The 22,192-nt window shown below is 38.1% G+C and overlaps 1 protein-coding gene across 1 annotated transcript; it reads left to right on the top strand.

Moving 5' to 3' along the window:
• The first annotated feature begins 304 nt into the window (after nucleotides 1-304).
• On the top strand, nucleotides 305-9,964 carry LOC147000484 (uncharacterized). The gene is made up of 2 exons (XM_085833141.1): nucleotides 305-427; nucleotides 4,708-9,964. Exons 1-2 carry the CDS (start codon nucleotides 385-387, stop codon nucleotides 6,870-6,872), a joined length of 2,208 nt encoding a protein of 735 aa, XP_085689267.1. The 5' UTR covers nucleotides 305-384; the 3' UTR covers nucleotides 6,873-9,964.
• The last annotated feature ends 12,228 nt before the right edge of the window (nucleotides 9,965-22,192 follow it).

Below are 22,192 nucleotides of genomic sequence, written 5' to 3' on the forward strand. Positions count from 1 at the left end.
TTATATTTGTCCAAATATGTGCATGTATGTTATGATGGCCTCCAGCCTGTAGAGTTCAGAAAAGAGGACTGGATCACATGGAATGTGAACAATAATAAATCATTCCATATATTGTCTATAGAAGAGTAGCAATGTTTAACTTCTGACATATCTCTGCAGGATTTCTAGAAAATGTTTGTTCTTAAATGTTTGCCATGACTCATCGATATCACAAAATATCTTGTTCTTTATATCTTTTTTTTACCTAGAAAAGCATTTTTGTCTAGCACCACATGATAAATAGGTAATTTTTTATTATAGGAACTGTTAACATTCAAGGATGTGGCTGTGGACTTCTCACAGGAGGAATGGGAATGTCTTGACTCTGCTCAGAGGGCATTGTACATGGATGTGATGCTGGAGAATTACAACAATCTACTCTTTGTGGGTAAGAATACTCTTCTTGTAGAATTCCAATTTCATCCTTTGAATTTACCTACTTTGTGATAATGTAAACTCTCCGAAATGTCTAGAGACTCCCAGAATGAGAGAAATTCTACTTACCAACATAACTTTTTCATGGTGTTTCCTTTACATGTTTCTCCATTCTCTGGAAGAGTAACCAGTGGTATGTTCTTTGTAATCTGTTATCTAGCTTTTAATCAAAACTTCAAAATTCAAAGAAAATTGAATGTTCAATGCATAGAAATATATTACTATATACATAATAATGGAAATATTTTAAACTTACTATTGCATTAAAGTTTTCATTATTTAAAGTTTTTCTAATTTATGCTTTAAGTTTTTTATTCACTTTACATCCTGATCACAGACTTCTCTCCACCCATTGCCTCCTTCACACGGTACCCTATCCTCTGAGAAGAAGGAGGTGCCCCCCTGGTTACCAACCCACCCTGACACATCAAATAACTACAGGACAGCATATCCTCTCCCAGACAGTGCAGCACAGTTAGGGGAAACAGGATCCACATGGAGATAACAAAGTCAAGGTCAGCCCCCCTTCTAGTTGTTGGGGTGCCCTGGCATGAAGACCAGGCTTCATATCTGCTACATATGGAGGGAACATTGTCCAGCCCACATATGCTCATTGGATGGTGTGGTTTTTCATCTCTGGGAGCTCCCAACGTTCCAGAATAGTTGACTGTGTTGATATGTACATGGAGTCCCTATCCCCTCTGGGTCCCTCAGTCCTTCCCCCAACTCTCCACAATCCTCACTCAGCTCCATCTAATGTTTGGCTATGGTTCTCTGCCTCAGTTTCCATCAGTTGCTAGGTGGAAGCCTCTCAGAGGACAGTCATGATAGGCTCGTGTCTGCAAGTATAACAGAGAGTTATTAATAGTGTTAGGGATTACTTTTTGCCTGTAGGGTGGGTCTCACCTTGGGTCAGAATGGTTGACCATTCTTCCAGACTCTGCTTCATCTTTGGCCCTATATTTCTTGTAGACAGGACAGATTTTTGGTCAAAGGTTTTTTGGGTGTGTTAGTGTTTTAGACTTCTTCTTTTCTAATATGTATTTCTTCAATCTTCTTTAGTTGTTTTACTACTTTAACTAGAACTTCAAGTACATATTGAATAGATAGGGAAAGAATGGACAGCCTTGTCTTGTCCCTGGAATTAATGGGATTGCTTTAAGTTTCTCTCCATTTAATTTGATATTTGCTGTTGGTTTGCATTTATTGTGTTTTTTGTATCTACCTCATATCCTTTATCTCTCCAAGCCTTTTAACATGAGTGGTGATGGATTTTGTCAAAGGCTCTTTCAGCATCATGTGACTTTTTTCTTATGTTGATGGATTTACATATTGAACCACCCCTTTATCCCTGAGGTGAAGCCTACTTGATCATGGTGGATGATGTTTTTAATGTGTTCTTGGATTTGCTTTGCAAGTATTTTATTGAGTATTTTTGCATCAGTGTTCATAAGGAAAATAAGTCTGACATTCTCTTTCTTCTTTGAGTCTTTGTGAAGTTTAGGTATCAAGGTGACTTTGGCATCATAGAATCAGTTGGGAAATGTTGCCTTGGTTTCTTTTTTGTAGAATAGTTTGAGGAGTATTGGAGGTGTCTTTAAAAGTCTGGTAGACTGCCACTTTGATTTCATTTTGAATTAATGATTATTGAGTAAAGAGTTGTTCAGTTTTCTTGAGTTTGTTGGCTTTCTGTTGTTGTAGAAATCCAGTCTTAATCCATGGTATTCCAATAAGATGGCAAGGGTTATTTCCATTTTCTTTTATCTGCTGAGGCTTGTGTTATGGCTGAGTATATGATCAGTTTTGGAGAAGGTTCTGTGAGGTACTGAGAAGGTATATTCTTTTTTGTTTGGTGAAGTGTTCTATACCCATGTTAGGTAAATTTTATTCATAACATCTGTTTGTTTCATTATTTTTCTCTTTTGTTTCTGTTTCAATGACCTTCCTTTGATGAGATTGGGGCATTGAAATCTCCCAATATTAATCTGTGGGGTTCATTGTGCAATTTAAGCTTTAGTTAATGTCTCTTTTATGAATATGGGTGCCCTAGGATTTGGGTCATAGATGTTTAAAATTAACATCATCTTAGTGACTTTTCCGTTTGATCAGTATGAAGTGTACTTCTCCATCTTTTTTCATTACTTTTGGTTGAAAGTCTATTTTATTAGATATTAGAATGGCTACCTCTGCTTGTTTCTTGGGGCTGTTTGCTTGAAAACCCTTTTTCTAGTACTTTACTCTGAGGTAATTTCTACCTTTGTTCCTGAGGTATGTTTCTTTTATGCAGCAGAATAATGGATCCTGTTTTCATATCCATGGTGTCAGCCTGTGTCTTTTTATTGGGGAAGTGATTCCATTGATATTGAGAGATACAAATGACCAGTGAATGTTAATTTCTGTTATTTTGATGTATATGGTAGTAGTGTGTGTGTGTGTGTGTGTGTGTGTGTGTGTGTGTGTGTGTTTCTCTTCTTTTGGTTTTGCTGGTGTGCAATTACTTATTTCTTTTCTTGGATGTAGTTACCCTCTGTATGGTGGAGTTTTCATTCTGTATCCTCAATAGAACTGGATTATTAGAAAGACACTGTTTAAATTTTCTTTTTCTTGTATTCCTTATATTTTTAGGTTTGGTCTTTTCATAGTATCCCAGATTTCTTGAATGTTTTGTGTCATACTTTTATATTTATCGTTCTCTTTGATCAACATATCAATTTTGTCTATTATATCTTCTACACCTGAGTTTTTCTCTTCAGTTTCTTATACGTTTGTGTCTTTAGTTCCTGTTCTCTTTCCTAGGTTTTCCATCTCCTAGATTCCCTCATATGGTGTTTTCTTTATTGCTTTTATATTTGTTGTCAACTCTTGATCAAGTTTTATTCATTTTTCACCTTTTTATTGTATTTTCCTGTATTTGTTTGTACTTAATCATTTCTTCTCTAAAAGCCTCTACTGTTTGATTGTATTTTCCTGAATTTCTTGGAAGGATTTATTTATTTCCTCTTTAAAGTCCTCTGTTATCTTTATACGATTAGATTTAGGGTAATTTCTTGCACTTTAGGTGTGGTATGATATCCAGGGCTTGCTTTACTAGGATAGCTGGGTTCTGGTGGTACCATATAGCCCCAACTTTTAGCCCCAACTTTTGTTGATCATGTCCTTACACTAGCTTTTCACCATCATATTGTCCCTGGTGTTATCAGGCCTAGTAGGTCCTGGTTGCAGCAGAATCTGGGACTGCAGATAGGACTCTTAGACCCAGGTGGCAACACACCTTTGGGGATAAAGACAGAGATGGTAGTCTCAGATAACAGCTGGCCTTCTTGGGTTGCAGGTATTCCTGCTTGTCCCAGATGGTAGTAGGCCTTCAGGAATGTAGACAGAGCTTTTCCTCCATGATGTTATAGGCCTCTGGAGTTGCAGATAGAAGTATGGACTGGAGGATAGAACACCGTGGAGGTAGGGAGGTTCTCACCACTGCTTGGGCTTGCTGGGGATCGCAGTGGGCAGACTTGGGGCATGGGGATCTCACCTGGTTGTCCCAGGTTCCAGGAGGCCCCCAGAGAGAGGCAGAACTGTGGCTCAGAGAATAGAGGACAGGGAAGGGACAGGACAGGACTCACTGCTGCTGATCCCTGATGGCTGCTAGACTCTTAAGATTCTTATATGTGGTTTTTGGAAATACAGATTTTAAGTAGAGAAAGAACTGTTGGTTGGGAGAATTTAGATTTTGCTAATGTATTTACTTTTTCCGTATGGACTGTATGTTTAGTACTGATACAGTATGCTCTCTATCCCAGTACTTCAGATACAGAAGCAAGGAGAGAGGTTGAGTACTAAGGATAGAGGTGAGTTATATAGTGAATTCCTAAGTGACCAAAGCTATACTCTGTCTTAAAACATAAACAAGAAAGTAGAGAAACATTGCTTATATGATACTTCCAAAAGCTCCTTTCACAAAGTTCTTCACTACATGATCACTTATTTGTCATATCTTCTGTAGGATACACTATTTAAATAAGAATTATCATCTCCATTCATTTGATGTAGATCAGATTTGAGTTTCTTCTGAGCATCCAGTTAATGATTTTGAAACATAAAAGAACTCTGTTGAGACCTTTATCCTTGAGACTTGCTAATTTAGCTTTCTTAGAAAATGTACAAGAAGCATCCACTATTGAATCTCTTATTCATGCATTAATCACTGTCATCCCTAATTGCACATTTTTTTTTCAGAGAATAATCATCATGTATGTGTCAAACATGATGAAGTCTTGGACCAAGGCTCAAAGTATAGTGCCCCTGAGCATGTGAATATTCAAGAGAAGTCTAATAAATGGAATGAATGTGGCAAAATGATTCATGAATCCTCCAAAAGTACATCTTATCAAACCAACAACAGAGATGCCTCCATTGAATCATCTAACAGACACAAAACTGAGAATACCAGGGAACCATGCAAGTATAAAGACTGTGTGAATGGCTTAAATTTGTATTCCATCACTTATCACAATCAAACAGTGCACCTAGAAATGAAAGAACATAACAAAACACTGTATGATAAAGCTTTTCTCTCTAAATATAAACTCATGCTAAAAGGAAACAATAGTGGAATGAAAGCACACAAGTGCAGGAAGTCTGGAAAATTCTTCACGATGTACTCAAGCCTGAGTGGGCAGCAGAGACCTCATGCTAGAGAGAAGCCCTATAAATGTACAAAGTGTACTACATCCTTTCTGCATTTGTCACACCTCAAACTACATTACAGAATCCATTTTGGAGGATATCCCTACCAATGTACAGAATGTGGTAAGTGCTTTTATCATGTATCAGGCTTTGAAAGACATTACAGAATCTACACTGCAAAGAATACCTACAAATGTAGTTTTTGTGGCAAATCCTTTATCTGCCGCTCAGGTCTTAGAAAACATCAGAAAATTCATGAAGAAAACAGGCTTTTTGAATGTAACCAAGGTACTAGATCATTCTGTACATTTTCCTACCGTGAATGCCATTACCGTGCTGAGATAAGAAAGAAATGTTACAGATGTAAAGAATGTGGCAAATCCCTTTCTACATCCTCAGGACTTAAAATACATCAGAGAATTCATACTGGAGAGAGACCTTACAAATGTAGCGACTGTGACAAATCTTTTACCCAGAAGAGCAATCTTAGAATGCATCAGAAAATTCATACAGGAGAGAATACTTACAAATGCAGTGAATGTAACAAATGCTTTACACAGAAATGCCTTCTTAGAACTCATCAGAGAACTCATTCAGGAGAAAAACCTTACAAATGTAGTGAATGTGGCAAAGCCTTTGCTGGTGGCTCATATCTTAGAAGTCATCAGAGAATTCATTCAGAAAAGAAGCCTTACAAATGCAGTGAATGTGACAAATCCTTCCACCGGAAAGACCATCTTAGAATTCATCAGAGAATTCATACAGGAGAGAAACCTTATAAATGTAGTGAATGTGACAAGTGCTTTACCCAGAAAGGCAGTCTTAGAATTCATCAGAGAATTCATACAGGAGAGAAACCTTACAAATGTAGTAAATGTGATAAATCTTTTACCAAGAAAGACTGTCTTAAAATTCATCAGAAAATTCATACAGGCGAAGAACCTTACAAATGTAATGAATGTGACAAATCCTTTAACCGGAAAGACCATCTTAGAACTCATCAGAGATTTCATACAGGAGAGAGAATTTACAAATGTAGTGAATGTGATGAATTCTTTACCCAGAAAATTAATCTAAGAATTCATCAGAAAATTCATACAGGAGACAAGTCTTACAAATGTAGTGGATGTGACAAATCCTTTAACCGGAGAAACCATCTTAGAACTCATGAGAGAATTCATGCAGGAGAAAAGCCTTACAATTGTAGGGAATTTGAAAATTCCTTTATCCAGACCGGCTCTCTTAGAATTCATCAGAGACTTCATTCAAGAAAGAAACTTTACAAATGCAGGGAATGTGACAAATCCTTTACTAGCAGCTCATATGTTAGAATACATCAGAGAATTCATTCAGGAGAGAAACCTTACAAATGTAGTGAATGTGACAAATGCTTCACTAGTGGCTCATATCTTAGAATGCACCAAAGAATTCATACAGGAGACAAACCTTACAGATGTAGTGAATGTGATAAATGCTTTACTCAGAAATGCAGTCTTAGAATTCACCAGAGAAGTCATACAGGAGAGAAACCTTACAAATGTGGTAATTGCGACAGATCTTTTACAAGTGGCTCATATCTTAGAATTCATCAGAGAATTCATAGAGGTGAGAAACCTCATAAATGTAGTGAATGTGACAAATCCTTTACCCAGAAAGGCTATCTTAGAATTCATCAGAAAATTCATAAAGGAGAAAAATCTCACAAAGGTAGTTAGTGTGAAAAATCCTTTACCCAGAAACCCTAACTTGTGGAACTTTTCAAAGAATTCATATAGGAAAAAAAACTTAAATATAGGGAATATAGCAAATACCTTCACAGGAAAACTGTCTTAGAACTTATCAGAAATTTCATACAGGAAATAAAACATACAAATGTATAGAATCTGATAAATCTTTTATCCAGAAAGGCTGTCTTAGAATTTATGAGAGACTTCATTCAAGAAAGAAATTTTATAAATATGACAAATCTTTTACCAGGACAAACTATCTTAGACCTTGACAGAGATAACAGGAGAGAAACTTTACAAATTTGGTGAATATACAAATCCTTAACTATTGGCACACCTCTTAGAATATCCCTCATGACACATAAGCTTCCACACTAGAGAATAATTATGAACATAAGAAACTTGTGAAAACCTTGAGTAATGTTCAAATCGTAGAAAATACCAAGAGTTTATGCTAAGGGAAAATCTGAAAATGTGACAGCGTAGGAAATTTTTTATTCAACCTTTTTACTTGTTAAACTTAATACTTTGTTTGACTTTTAGTCGGTCTTTCAACTTTGCTCAAACTTTATTAAACTTGTTCATCCTCAAATAATTCATAATGAGGACAAAATGGAGAAGCCAGAAGAATGTGATATTGTGTAACAGTTTTCTGCAGACTGAAATGACCCATTCCGAAGGGATTGTGATTAAGACAGCAAATACATACCTCAAAATAGCTTCAAGAAATCCCTGAAAGTGACAGCATTGTCTGCTTAAATCAAATGATGAAACCCAGAAAAGAATATACCTCTTAAAAGAGGATTTGACAAAGTGTCACCAAAATAGGATGCATTACTAAATGAATTATTACACATTAATTTTTCCATCTGAGAGGTGTAAATAGTAGAATGTAAATACTGTTTTCAGAAATGTATAATTATATGCTAAACTGTTAATGTTACCCCTTATGGTGTAAAATAGCTGCACTATGTATGCTGTGAGAATATCAGGCTATACTACATTTATAGATGGAAAATTCAATATACATTAGGACAAAATTCAAAACCATCTTTTAAATAGTTATGATTCATCAATTATGTTAGAAAAATTTACTCTAATTTTCTTATGTCTCCTGTGTTCATCAAAAGCACTATTCACATTGATGAGTTGTTAGATTACCTTGGTCTTGTTTCTTTTTGCTGGGTATATATTTCAGTGTGCTACCCTGTCTGTGTCAGAACAGCCAGTGTAGACCAAGGCTGGACTCTGCCTCCTGGATGCTAGAATTACAGCACTGTACAGCATTTGATGATAGTTCTTGTCATCATGCACATCATTCAGGAGGAATTGTAATGCCCAGGCCCTAATTACTGTGCTTGGTACATAGAATTGATATTGAAGAATTGCAGTGGTCTGGTTTGTGTGAATGCAAATAGCATGCTGCACTCTGTATCCAGCCTTCGGGTTCTAGTGAAAACATCAAATGTGTGATTTCCCTGGGAATGATTCATACATCTCACAGAAAAAAGGAAGAACTTCAGAGTAGAAATAAACATTGCATGGTATTTTCAATTCTTCATATTGGTCCTTTGGGCAGTTGTAAGGCTTCTTTTATTTTTGTTTTGTGATAAGCTCAGGAGTGTAAAATAGTCATCCCAATTATTCTGCTTCATGCCAGTGTTGGAGTTTCAGTTGATCTTTGCGTAGGAGTGGTGGAAATCAAGTTATGCTACCTAAAACCTTTCTCTAAGGAGTTATTACTGTGACATTACATTACAGTTGAGTCTTGTAGAATATCTTCTATGTAGTCTTCCCTTTATTTTCAGAGCATAGTACTGGGTTAGAAATCCTAGATATTTTGAAAAGTCTCTTTCCCATAGCTTGGGCTGAATGAAACAGAACAGAGACCTGGAATGTATACAGAACTTAAAATGAATAAATGATACCAGATATCCTGCAGGAAATTGAGGTAGGAGTAATGGAAGATTCAAATAACATTGGAAATAGAATGAAGAAACAAGTTGGCTCAGCAGCAGGTAACACTTGATTTTCTTGAAGAGGGCATGAGTACATTTCCCACCACCAGTACAGTGGCTGACAAACTTCATAATTTTAATTACAGTAGCTCAGGTGCTTTCTTTCTGGCCTCAGTACCTACCAGCCACAAGCAAGCTACATGCATACATGTTGCAAAACATTGATACATAGAAGCTAAAGTAAATAATCTAATGAACATTTTAAAGACAAACATGTAAATGGGAAATGAAATATTGATTTTCTACATTCTGTTTCTCTAGAAATTAATCTAGAATATACTGTAATGTCAAGATTATCCTATTGTGTATGTTACTGACATTTTATGTAAGCATAATAGGGGAAAATATAATTTGTTTGACTGTGCATGCATCCCATGTGTTCACATATATCTATTATATAAATGTCATTGCTTTCATTTTAGGATACTTATTTGTAAAACTAGAAATATTTCTGCCTCTAACTTTTTCCCCTAATCTAATGTTAATTGTTTCTGTTGTTCCTTTAATGTCTTTCTTTTGTGGTCAGTTTTGGGGTTTTGTTGTTGTTTGTTTTTTGTTTTTCCATTTCCTAATGTAATACCAGCAGGACTTTGGTTAAAATTGCTTAGTATGTTTACACAGTATTATACTTTGTCTATATTGTCTTCTCCTTGACATCTCTTGTTTTCTCTCTTCACACCATTACTCTGTGATATCCTTTGCAATAATTGTAAGAGATTTTGGATCTTGGTTCAACCTTCTGAACAGTTTTTTAATTCTTTCAGCTTTCTTGAATGTTGATATCATTTTAATATTGATTTGTTCACTTTGCAGTAATTGCCCATTCCTCTTGAAACAATTTGATTACAAACTTTAGGGAAGTGAAAACTCTTGCTGATGGTGTTCCCATATGATGAGAATTGGATAGAGGTTTCTCAGTGTTGACATGTTATACATTTATTTTTCTTGTTGTGTTGCTATTTATGTGCATGTGATCAGTGCGTAACGACTCATTGCAAGAATCTACTACAATTAGTCATATCATAAAAAAGCATATGTGTAATAAAGTTAATTTTATGTGAACTTTTGCCTGTTTGATTATTGAAGTTACACCCTGACTTATATGTTGCCTGCAGTAAGTTGGTAGAGTGTGTCTCAGTTCTTTCATTTACATTTTCTGCAGAATTGATTGTTTTTTTTAGTATAGTTCGTATGCACAGTGACAAGGCAGACAGGGATTTTGAGTTATACTCTCTGCTGTGGCCAAAAGCTATTGACTTATGGCAATTAACTCCTATCTTAGCAGCAGGGAATTTAGTAAAGAAGTTGGTTACTTGGGTTCTTTGTTCTTTGACTTGTGGACCCCTCTCTACTCACTTGAGAGGTGCAGACTTTAACTCTTTGTGAGCCAAAAAAAAAAAAAAAGGCAGAAAGTCACACATACAAGAAACACACTCACTCTATATGGAGCAGAAAAAGGCTCTCAAAAACTTTTGTTGCTGAGATAAAGAAAAGCTCCAACCTCTCCTTTTATATCTGTTCTCAGTATGTATACTGTCTCTAAAAAAACTACCTCATATAAAAATCAAGTAAAACTATTACAACAGGACAATTGATTATGACTTTCTAAAAACGTTTACATTCTAACAAGTTCATAGTAAGTTTAAGGCAATAATTCTTGTCATAAATTGATAAGACCTCCAGTAGATAGAGATGATACCCACCCATCTTCAAATTTTTTGACCCATAATTGTTCCTGTCTAAAGGAAATGCAGGAAAAAACATGGAGCAGAGACTGAAGGATAGGTCATCAAGTGACCTATCCACCTTGGGATCCATTCTATGTGCACACACTAAACTCTGTTGTGCTTGCAAACAGGAGCCTTGCCTGACTGTCCTCTGAGAGGCTTTACTAGCCTCTAGGGTATGGAGACAGATGCTGATACTTATAGCCAACCATTGGACTAAGGTCTGGGCACCTTTGGAAGAATTAAGGGATGAACTTAAGGAGCTGAAGGGGATAGGAACTTTAAAGGAAGAACAATAGTATCAAATAACCTGGACCTCTCAGAGCTCCTGAAACTAAGCCACCACCCAAAGAGCATGCATGGGCTGGCCCATGGCCCCTGCTACATATGTAGGAGAGAACTGCAGTGTCTAGTCTCAGTGGGAGAGAATACACTTAATCCTGTAAAGACTTGATGCCCTAGGGAAGGTGGATGCTGGCAGGCGGTGGGAGATTGGGGGTGGGGGCATTGCCCTTTCAGAAGCAAAGGGGAGGGGGCTGGTGAGGAACTCATGGAGGGAGGACCAGGAAGGGGTGCAACATTTGGAATGTGTATAAAATATATTTATAAAATGTTTCTTTATTGTGTTAATATGAAAGGCTATGTGGACTTTTGAAGTTCCACTGAATGCATTATTCATTTGACTTGAATATAGGCCTATGTGTCTCAGGGTATTGAATGTAGTAGTTTAAAGGATAAAGACCTCTATGTGCAAACATTTGAGTATTTGGTCCCCAGTAAGAGGAACTATTTAGGAAGGATTAGGAATGCCTGCCACCATGCATCCCACCTTCTACTCATAAACTAACCTTTGAAGCTATAAGCAAGCCCCTGATTTAGTGTTTCATTTTATAAGAGGTTTTATCATGGTGTCTCCTCATAGCAACAAAGTTGATGCTTTTAATACGTAGCCTTTGTTGACTTCAGTTCTGAAAACCTCCCTCCTATTCTGCCTACCAAGTGCTGAATTTTATATTGAACCAATCCACACCTAGCTTCTAAAATATTTTGTTTGTTTGTTCATTTTGTTTTTTAGTTGTTTTATATGCATTTATTCAGGATAACTCAATTTTATTTGTCCAGCACACATAAAATTTAAGTTTCTTCCATCTTCCATTCTAAAAGGAAAGTACTCTGCATTTGTATTATGAAAATAAATCATCCTTGTCCCTTATTAACTGAGAGTGGATTTGTAAGACAACAGGCAGCAAGCAGCAATGGCTGTCTGTGTAAGGTACTCTCATTCAAGAATCTTGCTCATTGACAATCAAAACTGAAAGATAACTCTTACAGCTGTAGGAGCAATTCTCAATATATGGGGGTCAAGCAGTGCTTTCACAGAGACCATCAAAGACCACCTGCATACCTAATATTTACTTAAAATTCATAACCATAACAAATGATACTTATGAAGTAGCAACAAAAAGAATTAATTCCTTCGTTGGGGGTGGCAGGAGCCATCAGGAACTTGCCAACAGGAGTCTGTACAGATGTTTGGAGTCCCCAGGTGATTAATGACCATTCTCAAACTGCGTAAATTCTCTGATATCGATCTTAGGATCATCACCCCTGATGTACCAACATTTTATGCACATTAACATGTAATCATTTGTAAAGTAGACAACAGGACTCTTATTGTAGCTTATGATGGCTATTTTTGGTTGTCAACTTTTACTACCAATTATCTGTGAGGGATAAACTAGACCTGTGAAGCAGAAAAAAGGCTAGGATGGTATTGAGAAAGAAAACAGTAGCAAATATACCAGGTATTTTGCAGAGATTGATGTAGGAGTGGTGAGGGGTTCAGTATACATTGGAAATGGGATAGGAGCTGAAGAGATGTCGCATTTAATAACACTTATTACTATTAAAGAGGATGTAGATTCCATTCCCAGCATTGGTATTGGTATCATGTCAGATAATAATCCAGAACTTGAATACCCGAAGATTAGATGGCTCCTTCTGACCTCAGCAGGTACCATCTTCAAATATACTGCATACACACACAAATGCATATATGCTGCAAAAATACTAATACATATGAGCTATAATGTTAATTGAAAATGTCTTTGGGTTTTCCATATTCTGTTTCTCTAGAAATGATAGTGAAATAATCTACTGTAAATAATCTCAAGACTATCTTAATATACATTACTGATTTTAACATAAGTATTAATACTATGGGAAAAATATAATATATATCTTATTGTACAAATATGATTTTCATGACATTTATTTTAGGATACTGTAATATTTGAAATATACTTGCTTCTAATACCGTTCCCTAATCTACTAACTTGGATGGTTTCAGTATGTTCTCTCTCTCTCTCTCTCTCTCTCTCTCTCTGTGTGTGTGTGTGTGTGTGTGTGTGTGTGGTCAATTTTCCCCTTTGCTAATATAATATCAGCAGAATTTTGATAACAATTTCTTAGTATCTCTACAGAGTATTAAACTCTATTTTGTTTTCTAGCTGATTTTCCAGTTGTCTGTCTTATCCCATTGTGCCATAGATTTTATTGCAATAACTTTAATAGATTTTTAATCATGGTTTAATATTTTGAAGGATTTTGAACTCTTGGAGCTTTCTCAAATTTTTACATCTTATCACCATTACTTTGTTTCTTCTGCAGAAATTGCACATTCCTCATGGGAAAATTGCTTCCAATCTCTAGGAAAGAAAAAACTCTTGTCTTCCCATATTCGAATGAGAATATGCTAGTTATGTGTCAATGTTCACGTCACATATGCAGCTTTCTGTTTTCTGTTGCTATTGATACAGTATTAAGTGAGTAATTATTAATTTTTAAAATAACATACTATCTTATTAATCATTTTAGATTAAAGCACATGTGATATACCTGAGCCTTATATGAATATTTTTGGGTTTTGGTCTTTAAAGAAGCAGCATACCCACTTTTGTGGTGATTAGAGCAAGTTGGATTTCCACCGATACTGTCAGTTCTGTTGTGTTACTTATATGATTTAGTGGTTTTGAATATTACTAGTGTAGACACTAAATAACCAAAAAGTGAATCTTGGTACACATTAGTTGGAATTTTGTTCATGACAAATGGTGTGTAACAAGGAAATTCCAGGAAAAAGATTGTTTTTCAGGAAGACTCTCTATAAAACACAAGATATTTGCAATTATGAGAGCTACACACTGACTGTCAGGAGCCCTGAATGGCAGACAGTAGGATAGCATCTCTCATTTCACAGATTATCATAAAAAGGATATAAATTGTAGTTACTGAGCAAAAGTGGTAACACTTATTAAACAGATGGGAAAAATCCCCATAATTTATAGGAAGGGTAAATGTGTGGGGTGTTAACTCTATAGAGCAGCATTAGGGAACTTACTTTAGAAAGGACAAAGGTGTTTCCCTGTGTTGTTGGCCATGATCCTAATTCAACTAAGAGTTTTGATAGAATGCAATGGTTATTCTGCCTGGGGGCAGGGGAAATCATGAAGGGCATGGACCCAGATCTGGAAATCCATCATTTGAATCTTTTGCACCATCACCACAATTACTCAAAAGTAGTATACTTGCACACTCTTAACTCCTTTGTTTCCAGATCACTCTTCTGTTTCGTGTGTGTGTGTGTGTGTGTGTGTGTACTTGGTGTATTTTCTCCTATCCCTGCTAGAATCCTAAAGAGAGCTTTTGGCCTGGGAAGGACTTGGGGAGCCAGAACTGGGAGACATAGTGGATCTAAGAGAGGAGGGAAAACCTGAAAGCCTGGATTAACTGGAAGTCCTGAAGGCACTTGTAGACCTGAAAGTAATGAAGGGCTTTGAGGCAATTGGAGACAATGGGGCATTAGGGGGGCTAGAGGCATACGGAGATCAAGGGTCATTGGAGTTCCAGAGAGCCAATGTATACTTGACATCATTGTGGGAACTTCCTTCATTGGAAAGCCTGGGAGAAGAAATAAAATAGATTGGAGTTTCCCCACAATCCCCAATGGCTGATCTTTAATCCTTCCTATCTGGCTTTATATGCAGCAGAGGTTTTAGGGTTGTATCTCTGCAGAAGAGCAAAGCACAGAGCATACCTAAGAACCAGCACCATTGCTCACACCATGACTTCAACATGCCTGTCCCAGTCTCAGTATACACAAAATCTTCAGTGTTGACATTTTAAAAATGAACCAACAAACATTTTCTGTTTTAATTCAGGACCCTTAACCACGAGAGACTGTGGCTGGGGAAATATCTTACTCTGGAACTGTCAGGCTGCTGCCAAAAATCTGTTCTCCCTCTCCCAGCTCCCTTCCTCCCCAAGCGAGGATAGTGTTCCACACCACTCATAGTATCCATCAGCTTCTCCAGACCTCACTTCACCTGGAAAATACAGAGGCCCCTGCATCTTGACACCCTCTGTTCTGTAATTTTAATTTTTCAAACCTTATTTTTAATGATGCTTCTTAAACACTTTAACCTTGCTTGTAGCCCACCCACCAGAGGTAGTGGAAAAGAAAGGATGCCAAGGAAGGAGACCTCTTTAAAAAGGTTCTGTAGAGACCTGCCCATCTGTGTTATCTGGAAATTGGTAGTTCAGTTCACTGGTTAGCATAATCCACTTGCAAACATATTATGGATGCACCAGCAGTCCAGCTCAGTAGAGTCAGGATAGCAGACATGAATCAGAAGCAGTGGCACCTTCCTAGCAGAGACAGCCAGGCCTCAGCCTCAGTTGTGCCTCTCTCAGTGAAGACTCGAAACCAACAAACATTGTATAGCTAGCTCTCTATATACAAGCCTAACTCCATTCATCACTGTCCATCTAGTTCTATTTATACCCTCCAATCATTGAATGTCCTCCACTGGTCTTACCTCAGCATGTGTCTTGCCTCAGCTGACATCACTCTGACAATCAGCCCAAGACTGAGGAAGCAACAAGAAACTAGTGCACCACCAGAAGGTTGTTGTTGTTGTTGTTGTTTTGGTTTTTGTTGTTGTTTTTGTTTGTTTGTTCGTTTGTTGCAAATCATCATGTTCCCATCCACGTACTTGCTTTAGCAGAACATCCTCTCTACTGTGTCTGCTTCAGCAAAACATTCCTTCACAAATTGACTTAGTCTTTTACCTGTTTCCCCATCAGCTAAACATTCCTTCATGTGTGTGCCCCAACCAACCGACTTTCCAAAGGACCCCTAAGTTTCCACTTCACTGGTACTTGAACTTAAACCACCTCTGATAGTTGGGCCTTCTCTACCTACTCTGAACCTTTCCCAACCTGAAGTTCAGCCACAGTTTCTCAGTTCCACTCTGTACATAGCCCTCACCTACTACTCACTCTTCAGACACACCTCCTGAAGGTGTTGTCATTATGGCTGCAACTTCTCTTTCATATTTTTGAGACAGGGTAGCTCAAGCTCCAGATTACCTACATGTAAGCCCCTATGTAACCTGAATGATTTCCTAGACTTCTAGAAATCTGCCTGACTCTGCATCCTTCCCAAGACCTGGGATTAAAGATGTGAGGGACCATGCCCATCAATCCATCTTTTCTGATTGGGCAGATTCTGAGTGCTGCTTTGTGCTGAAAACTTGGAAATTGACAGCCCTTGGCAACCTTGTTCCCCAGCTCTCCACATCAGGTTATGCATCTTGATTTTCAGTTAGCCATCTTGATTTTCTTCCTTATCTCTTTCCAATTATGTTTGCTCCTCCACTAAAAACAAGCCTCTCAGTTCAAGTCCAGTGTGGACTATAGACAGAATTCCAGGACAGCAGTCCTCATTACCACAACCTCACTCTGTTCTCATATCTCCATCAACCCCTGTCCTACCACCTAGCTCTTCTCTACCTTCCCCTATCTTATTTTTTTTTAGGTATTTTCTTCATTTACATTTCAAATGCTATCCCCAAAGTCCCCCAACCCTCCCCCCCGACCCTCCCCACCCACTCCCACTTTTTGGCCCTGGCGTTCTTCCCTACTGAGGCATATAAAGTTTGCAAGACCAAGGTGCCTCTCTTCCCAATGATGGCTGACTTGGCCATCTTCTGATACATATGCAGCTAGAGACATGAGCTCCAGGGGTACTGGTTAGTTCATATTGTTGTTCCACCTATAGGGTTGCAAACCCCTTTAGCTCCTTTGGTACTTTCTCTAGCTCCTCCACTGGGGGCCCTGTGTTCCATCCAATAGCTGACTGTGAGCATCCATTTCTGTGTTTGCCAGGCACCGGCATAGCCTCACAAGAGACAGCTATATCAGGGTCCTTTCAGCAAAACCTTGCTGGTGTATGCAATGGTGTCAGCATTTTGAGGCTGATTATGGGATGGATCCCCTGGTATGGCAGTCTCTAGATGGTCCATCATTTAGTCTCAGCTCCAAACTTTGTCTCTGTAACTCCTTCCATGGGTGTTTTATTCCCAATTCTAAGAAGGGGCAAAGTGTCCACACTTTGGTCTTTGTTCTTCTTGAGTTTCATGTGTTTTGCAAATTGTATCTTGTATCTTGGGTATTCTAAGTTTCTGGGCTAATATCCACTTATCAGTGAATACATATCATGTGAGTTCTTTTGTGATTGGGTTACCTCATTCAGGATGATGCTCTCCAGGTCCATTAATTTGCCTATGAATTTCATAAATTCATTCTTTTTAATAGCTGAGTAGTACTCCATTGTAAGAACCTCTGGTGGAATCACCATGCCTGACTTAAAGCTGTACTACAGAGCAATTGTGATAAAAACTGCATGGTACTGGTATAAGGACAGACAAGTAGACCAATGGAATAGAATGGAAGACCCAGAAATGAACCCACACACCTATGGCCACTTTATCTTTGACAAGGGAGCTAAAACCATCTAGTGGGAAAAAGACAGCATTTTCAACAAATGGTGCTGGCACAACTGGCAGTTATCATGTAGAAGAATGCGGATTGATCCATTTCTCTCTCCTTGTACTAAGGTCAAATCTAAGTGGATCAAGGAACTACACATAAAACCAGAGACAGTGAAACTTATAGAGAATAAAGTGGGAAAAAGTTTCAAAGATATGGGCACAGGGGAATAATTCCTGAATAGAACAGCAATGACTTGTGCTGTAAAATTGAGAAGTGACAAATGGGACCTCATAAAATTACACAGCTTCTGTAAGGCAAAAGACACCATCAATAAGATAAAAAGGCCACCAACAGATTGGGAAAGGATCTTCACCAATCCTAAATCAGATAGGGGACTAATATCCAATATATATAAAGAACTCAAGAAGGTGGACTCCAGAAAATCAAATAACCCCATTTAAAAAATAGGGCTCAGAGCTAAACAAAGAATTCTTACCTGAGGAATACCAAATGGCTGAGAAGCACCTGAAAAAAAAATGTTCAGCATCCTTAATCATTAGGGAAATGCAGATCAAAACAACCCTGAGATTCCATCTCACAGCAGTCAGAATGGCTAAGATCAAAAATTCAGGTGACAGCAGATGCTGGCGAGGATGTGGAGAAAGAGGAACACTCCTCCATTGTTGGTGGGATTACAAGCTTGTACAACCACTCTGGAAATCAGTCTGGCGGTTGCTCAGAAACTTGGACATAGTACTGCCGGAGGATCCCACAATACCTCTCCTGGGCATATATCCAGATGATGTTCCAACTGGTAAGAAGGAGACATGCTCCATTATGTTCATAGCAGCCTTGTTTATAATAGCCAGAAGCTGGAAAGAACCCAGATATCCCTCAACAGAGGAATGTATACCTTCCCCTATCTTATCAACCCCCTACAAGCTCTAGCCTACTGCTCACAATCTTTTCTAAACCCTACATGCATCAGGGGATCTGGTATTATAAGCCCCCCACGTCACCTTTCTTCAGACCCTTTTTCTGGGTTGACATGTCTTTCTGTCCATGTTCCCTTACACATACTTTCTGACAATCATTACCTCTGGATGTAGAACTTTCAGTACCAGTACCATGTCCACTTGGACTGTGCCATGCTTCTTGCCATGAATATAAGGGACTGAACCTCTGAAAGTGTAAACCAGACTCAATTACTCAATTAAATGTTGTTCATATAAGAGTTGCCTTTGGTTATGGTGTCTTTTCAAATCAATAATACCCAAGCTAAGATAATGTTACTTTCTCCTTATAGATATCTGCAGCACTAATTCAGATTCCTTAATTCCTCTAATTGATTCTAATATTTAAAATCATTTCCTCATGTGGGAGTAACTATCAGCAGATTCTCTGTACTCTCTTCGCTATCAGAGAAAGGGAACAGATTCTTGCAAAAGCAATTGAAAGACTCCCTGTAAGAGCTTGAGTGGCTTATTGCCAGAGAATAGAGGCAATTGATTGCACTCTGCCAAGATCAAGACCACAAATGGGACTACAACACAGAAAGAGGTAGAATATCACACAGTAAGGAACACCAGGTTCTGTTAGAAGGGATGGAATGGGCAGCCTGAAAACCCACTAACATATCTAAGGTGGCAGGTGGGAAACAGGGCCCAGATGAATTTCCTTCAGCTTTTCTGAAGCACCTCCTGGACACCTATCAGTTACATACACTTATAATTTACTAACTTGATCATCCATCACAAAAACAAAAACAAACAAAATCTAGAAACATTGATACTCAATGATATTAAAGATGGTCCCTTATCAAAAATTAGGCAGAAACACACAAGTCAATTTGGGGAATAAGGAACATGACAAATTCAATTCTGAAGGTAGGAGTCATATTGTGTTGTTAAAAAATAACTTCATTAACTGTAAGTTCTTTGTTGCTCTTGATAAGTCTGTTTTCTGGGGCCTGTTCTGCCCCAAGGGATGAACATGACTTGATTTTGAAAAAACCCCATCTTCTCAAATCACCCTTCCTAATAATTTTGAAAAAAAATGAAAGCCCACATGGTGTTAAGATTTTTCTGTATTTCCTTATTGCTCCATTGTCTCTCTTCTGTAAACCTGCTTTGAAACTACTTATGATTTTACTTGTAAAAAAGGGCCCAAGCAATGGATGTGCATTATTCTCTTTAACCCAACTTAGGAGGCAGTTGTTGGCCAGCTCTGGGTTGGTCCCCAATAAAAATTAAGCTTGCTTTAAATTTGACTAAAATATATGGCAGTGGTCTTATTCTTTCCAGGTGGAATTAACAAAACCTAGTCTTGTGACCCATAGAAAATGAACACTTAATTCTAAATCTAATGGAAAATTTGTCAAAATATGCTGTGCTAGGGTCAGTGAGCACCAGAGAGATCACTTGCCTAGCTTCTAAAATGACATGCAGTCAATACCTAGTCCTGAGTGGAGGAAGGAGTGAAAAAATACTATTTTAAAAGCAGTTATTACATGTATTTATTTATTGTATATGTGGGTTCACTTATGCCACAGAACACTTATAGAGGTCATAGGATATTTATAGCCTCCTGCTATCAAATGCTCTGTATAACTGAAGATGTCTGTAAACTTCTGATTCCCTTGCCTCACAAATGCTAAGACTACATGCCCAGACCTACTGAGAATGCCTTTCTGTGATCTTTAGATGACACTAAGTATCTCCTAGTGACATTCTGACCTAGTGGATTATCTTTTCCTTTCTGGAAACCTTGTCTTGTAATTTACCCTGCTTCTTCAGTAGCTTGGAAATCATTGGTCATCCAGCTGCCAGTCCAGTGAGAAGAAGGCAGGAAATCAATTTCACTTGAGCCTTTTCTTCACCTTTTTGTATTTTTTTTTTATTTAAAGATTTTTTTCATGCAATATACTCTGAGTATAGTTCTCATTCCTAACCCATACTCCCCATAACCCATACTCCTTTCACAACTTTTTAACCATTGAATGTATTAGTGGTTTGTCTGCATGTTCCTGTGTACCATGTGCAGGCTGGGTGCTTGTAAAAGCCAAGAGGGTGTGCCAGACTCCCTGAGACTGGAGTTACAGATTGTGAGTTGACATGTGGGTACTGGTAGTTTTTTTATTAGATGTTTTCTTCTTTTATATTTCAAATTTTATCCCCTTTCCTAGTTTCCTCTCTGAAAATACACTATATCCTCCCCTGCTCCCCAAACCAGCCACTCCCACAACTGGCCCTGGCATTCCCTGTAATGGGGCCTAGAATCTTCACGAGAACAGGGGCCTCTCCTCCCACTGATGGCCAACTAGGCCACCCTCTGCTACATATGCATCTAAAGACACAAGCTCTGGAGGTACTGGTTAGTTCATATTGTTGTTTCTCCTATAGGGTTACAGACCCCTTCATCTCCTTGGGTACTTTCTCTAGCTCCTTCATTGGGGGCTCTGTGTTCCATCCAATAGTTGACTGAGAGCATCCATTTCTGTATTTGCCAGGCACTGGCATATCCTCACAGGAGACAGCTATATCAGGGACCTTTCATCCAAATGTTGCTGGCATATGCAATAGTGTCTGGGTTTGGTGGTTGTTTATGGGGTGAATCCCCAGATGGGGCATTGTCTGGATGGTCCTTCCTTCAGTCTCAGCTCCAAACGTTGTCTCTGTAATTCCTTTCATGGGTATTTTGTTCCCCCTTCTAAGAAGGAATGAAGTATCCAAAATTTGGTCTTCCTTCTTCTTGAGCTTCATGAGTATTGCAAATTGTATCTTGGATATTCTAAGTTTCTGGGCTAATATCCACGTACCAGTTAGTGCATATCATGTGTGTTCTTTTGTGATTGGGTTACCTCAATCAGGATGATATCCTCCAGATACATCCATTTGCCTAAGAATTTCATAAATTCATTGTTTTTAATAGCTGAGTAGTATTCCATTGGGTAAATGTACCACATTTCCATATCCATTCCTCTGTTGAGGGATATCTGGGTTCTTTCCAGCTTCTGACTATTATAAATAAGGCTGCTATAAACATAGTGAAGCATGTGTTCTTATTACTAGTTGTAATATCTCCTGGGTATGCCCAGGAGTGGTATTGTTGGATCTTCCAGTAGTACTATGTCCAATTTTCTGAGGAACTGCTAATCTGATTTCCAGAGTGGTTGTACCAGCTTACAATCCCACCAGCAATGGAGAAGTGTTCCTCTTTCTCCACATCCTCGCCAGCATCTGCTGTAACCTGAATTTTTGATCTTAGCCATTCTGACTGGTGTGAGGTGGAATCTCAGGGTTATTTTGATTTTAGTTTCCCTGATGATTTATGATGTTTAACATTTTTTTCAGGTGCTTCTCACCCATTCATTATTCCTCAGTTGAGAATTCTTTATTAGCTCTGTACCCCATTTTTAATAGGGTTGGTTATTTGGTTTTCTGGAATTTCTTGAGTTATTTATATATATTGTATATTAGTCCCCTGTTGGATTTTGGATTGGTAAAGATATTTTTCCAATCTGTTGGTGGCCTTTTGTCTTATTGACAGTGTCTTTTGCCTTACAGAAGCTTTGCAATTTTATGAGTTACCATTTGTCGATTCTTGTTCTTACAGCCCAAGCCATTGGTGTTCTGTTCAGGGATTTTCCCCCTATGCCCATATCTTCAAGGCTCTTCCCCACTTTCTCCTCTATAAGTTTCAGTGTCTCTGGTTTTATGTGGCATTCCTT

The sequence above is a fragment of the Mus caroli genome, unplaced genomic scaffold (assembly GCF_978045245.1).
Source record: "Mus caroli unplaced genomic scaffold, Mus_caroli_1 scaffold_18, whole genome shotgun sequence".
Taxonomy (NCBI): domain Eukaryota; kingdom Metazoa; phylum Chordata; class Mammalia; order Rodentia; family Muridae; genus Mus; species Mus caroli.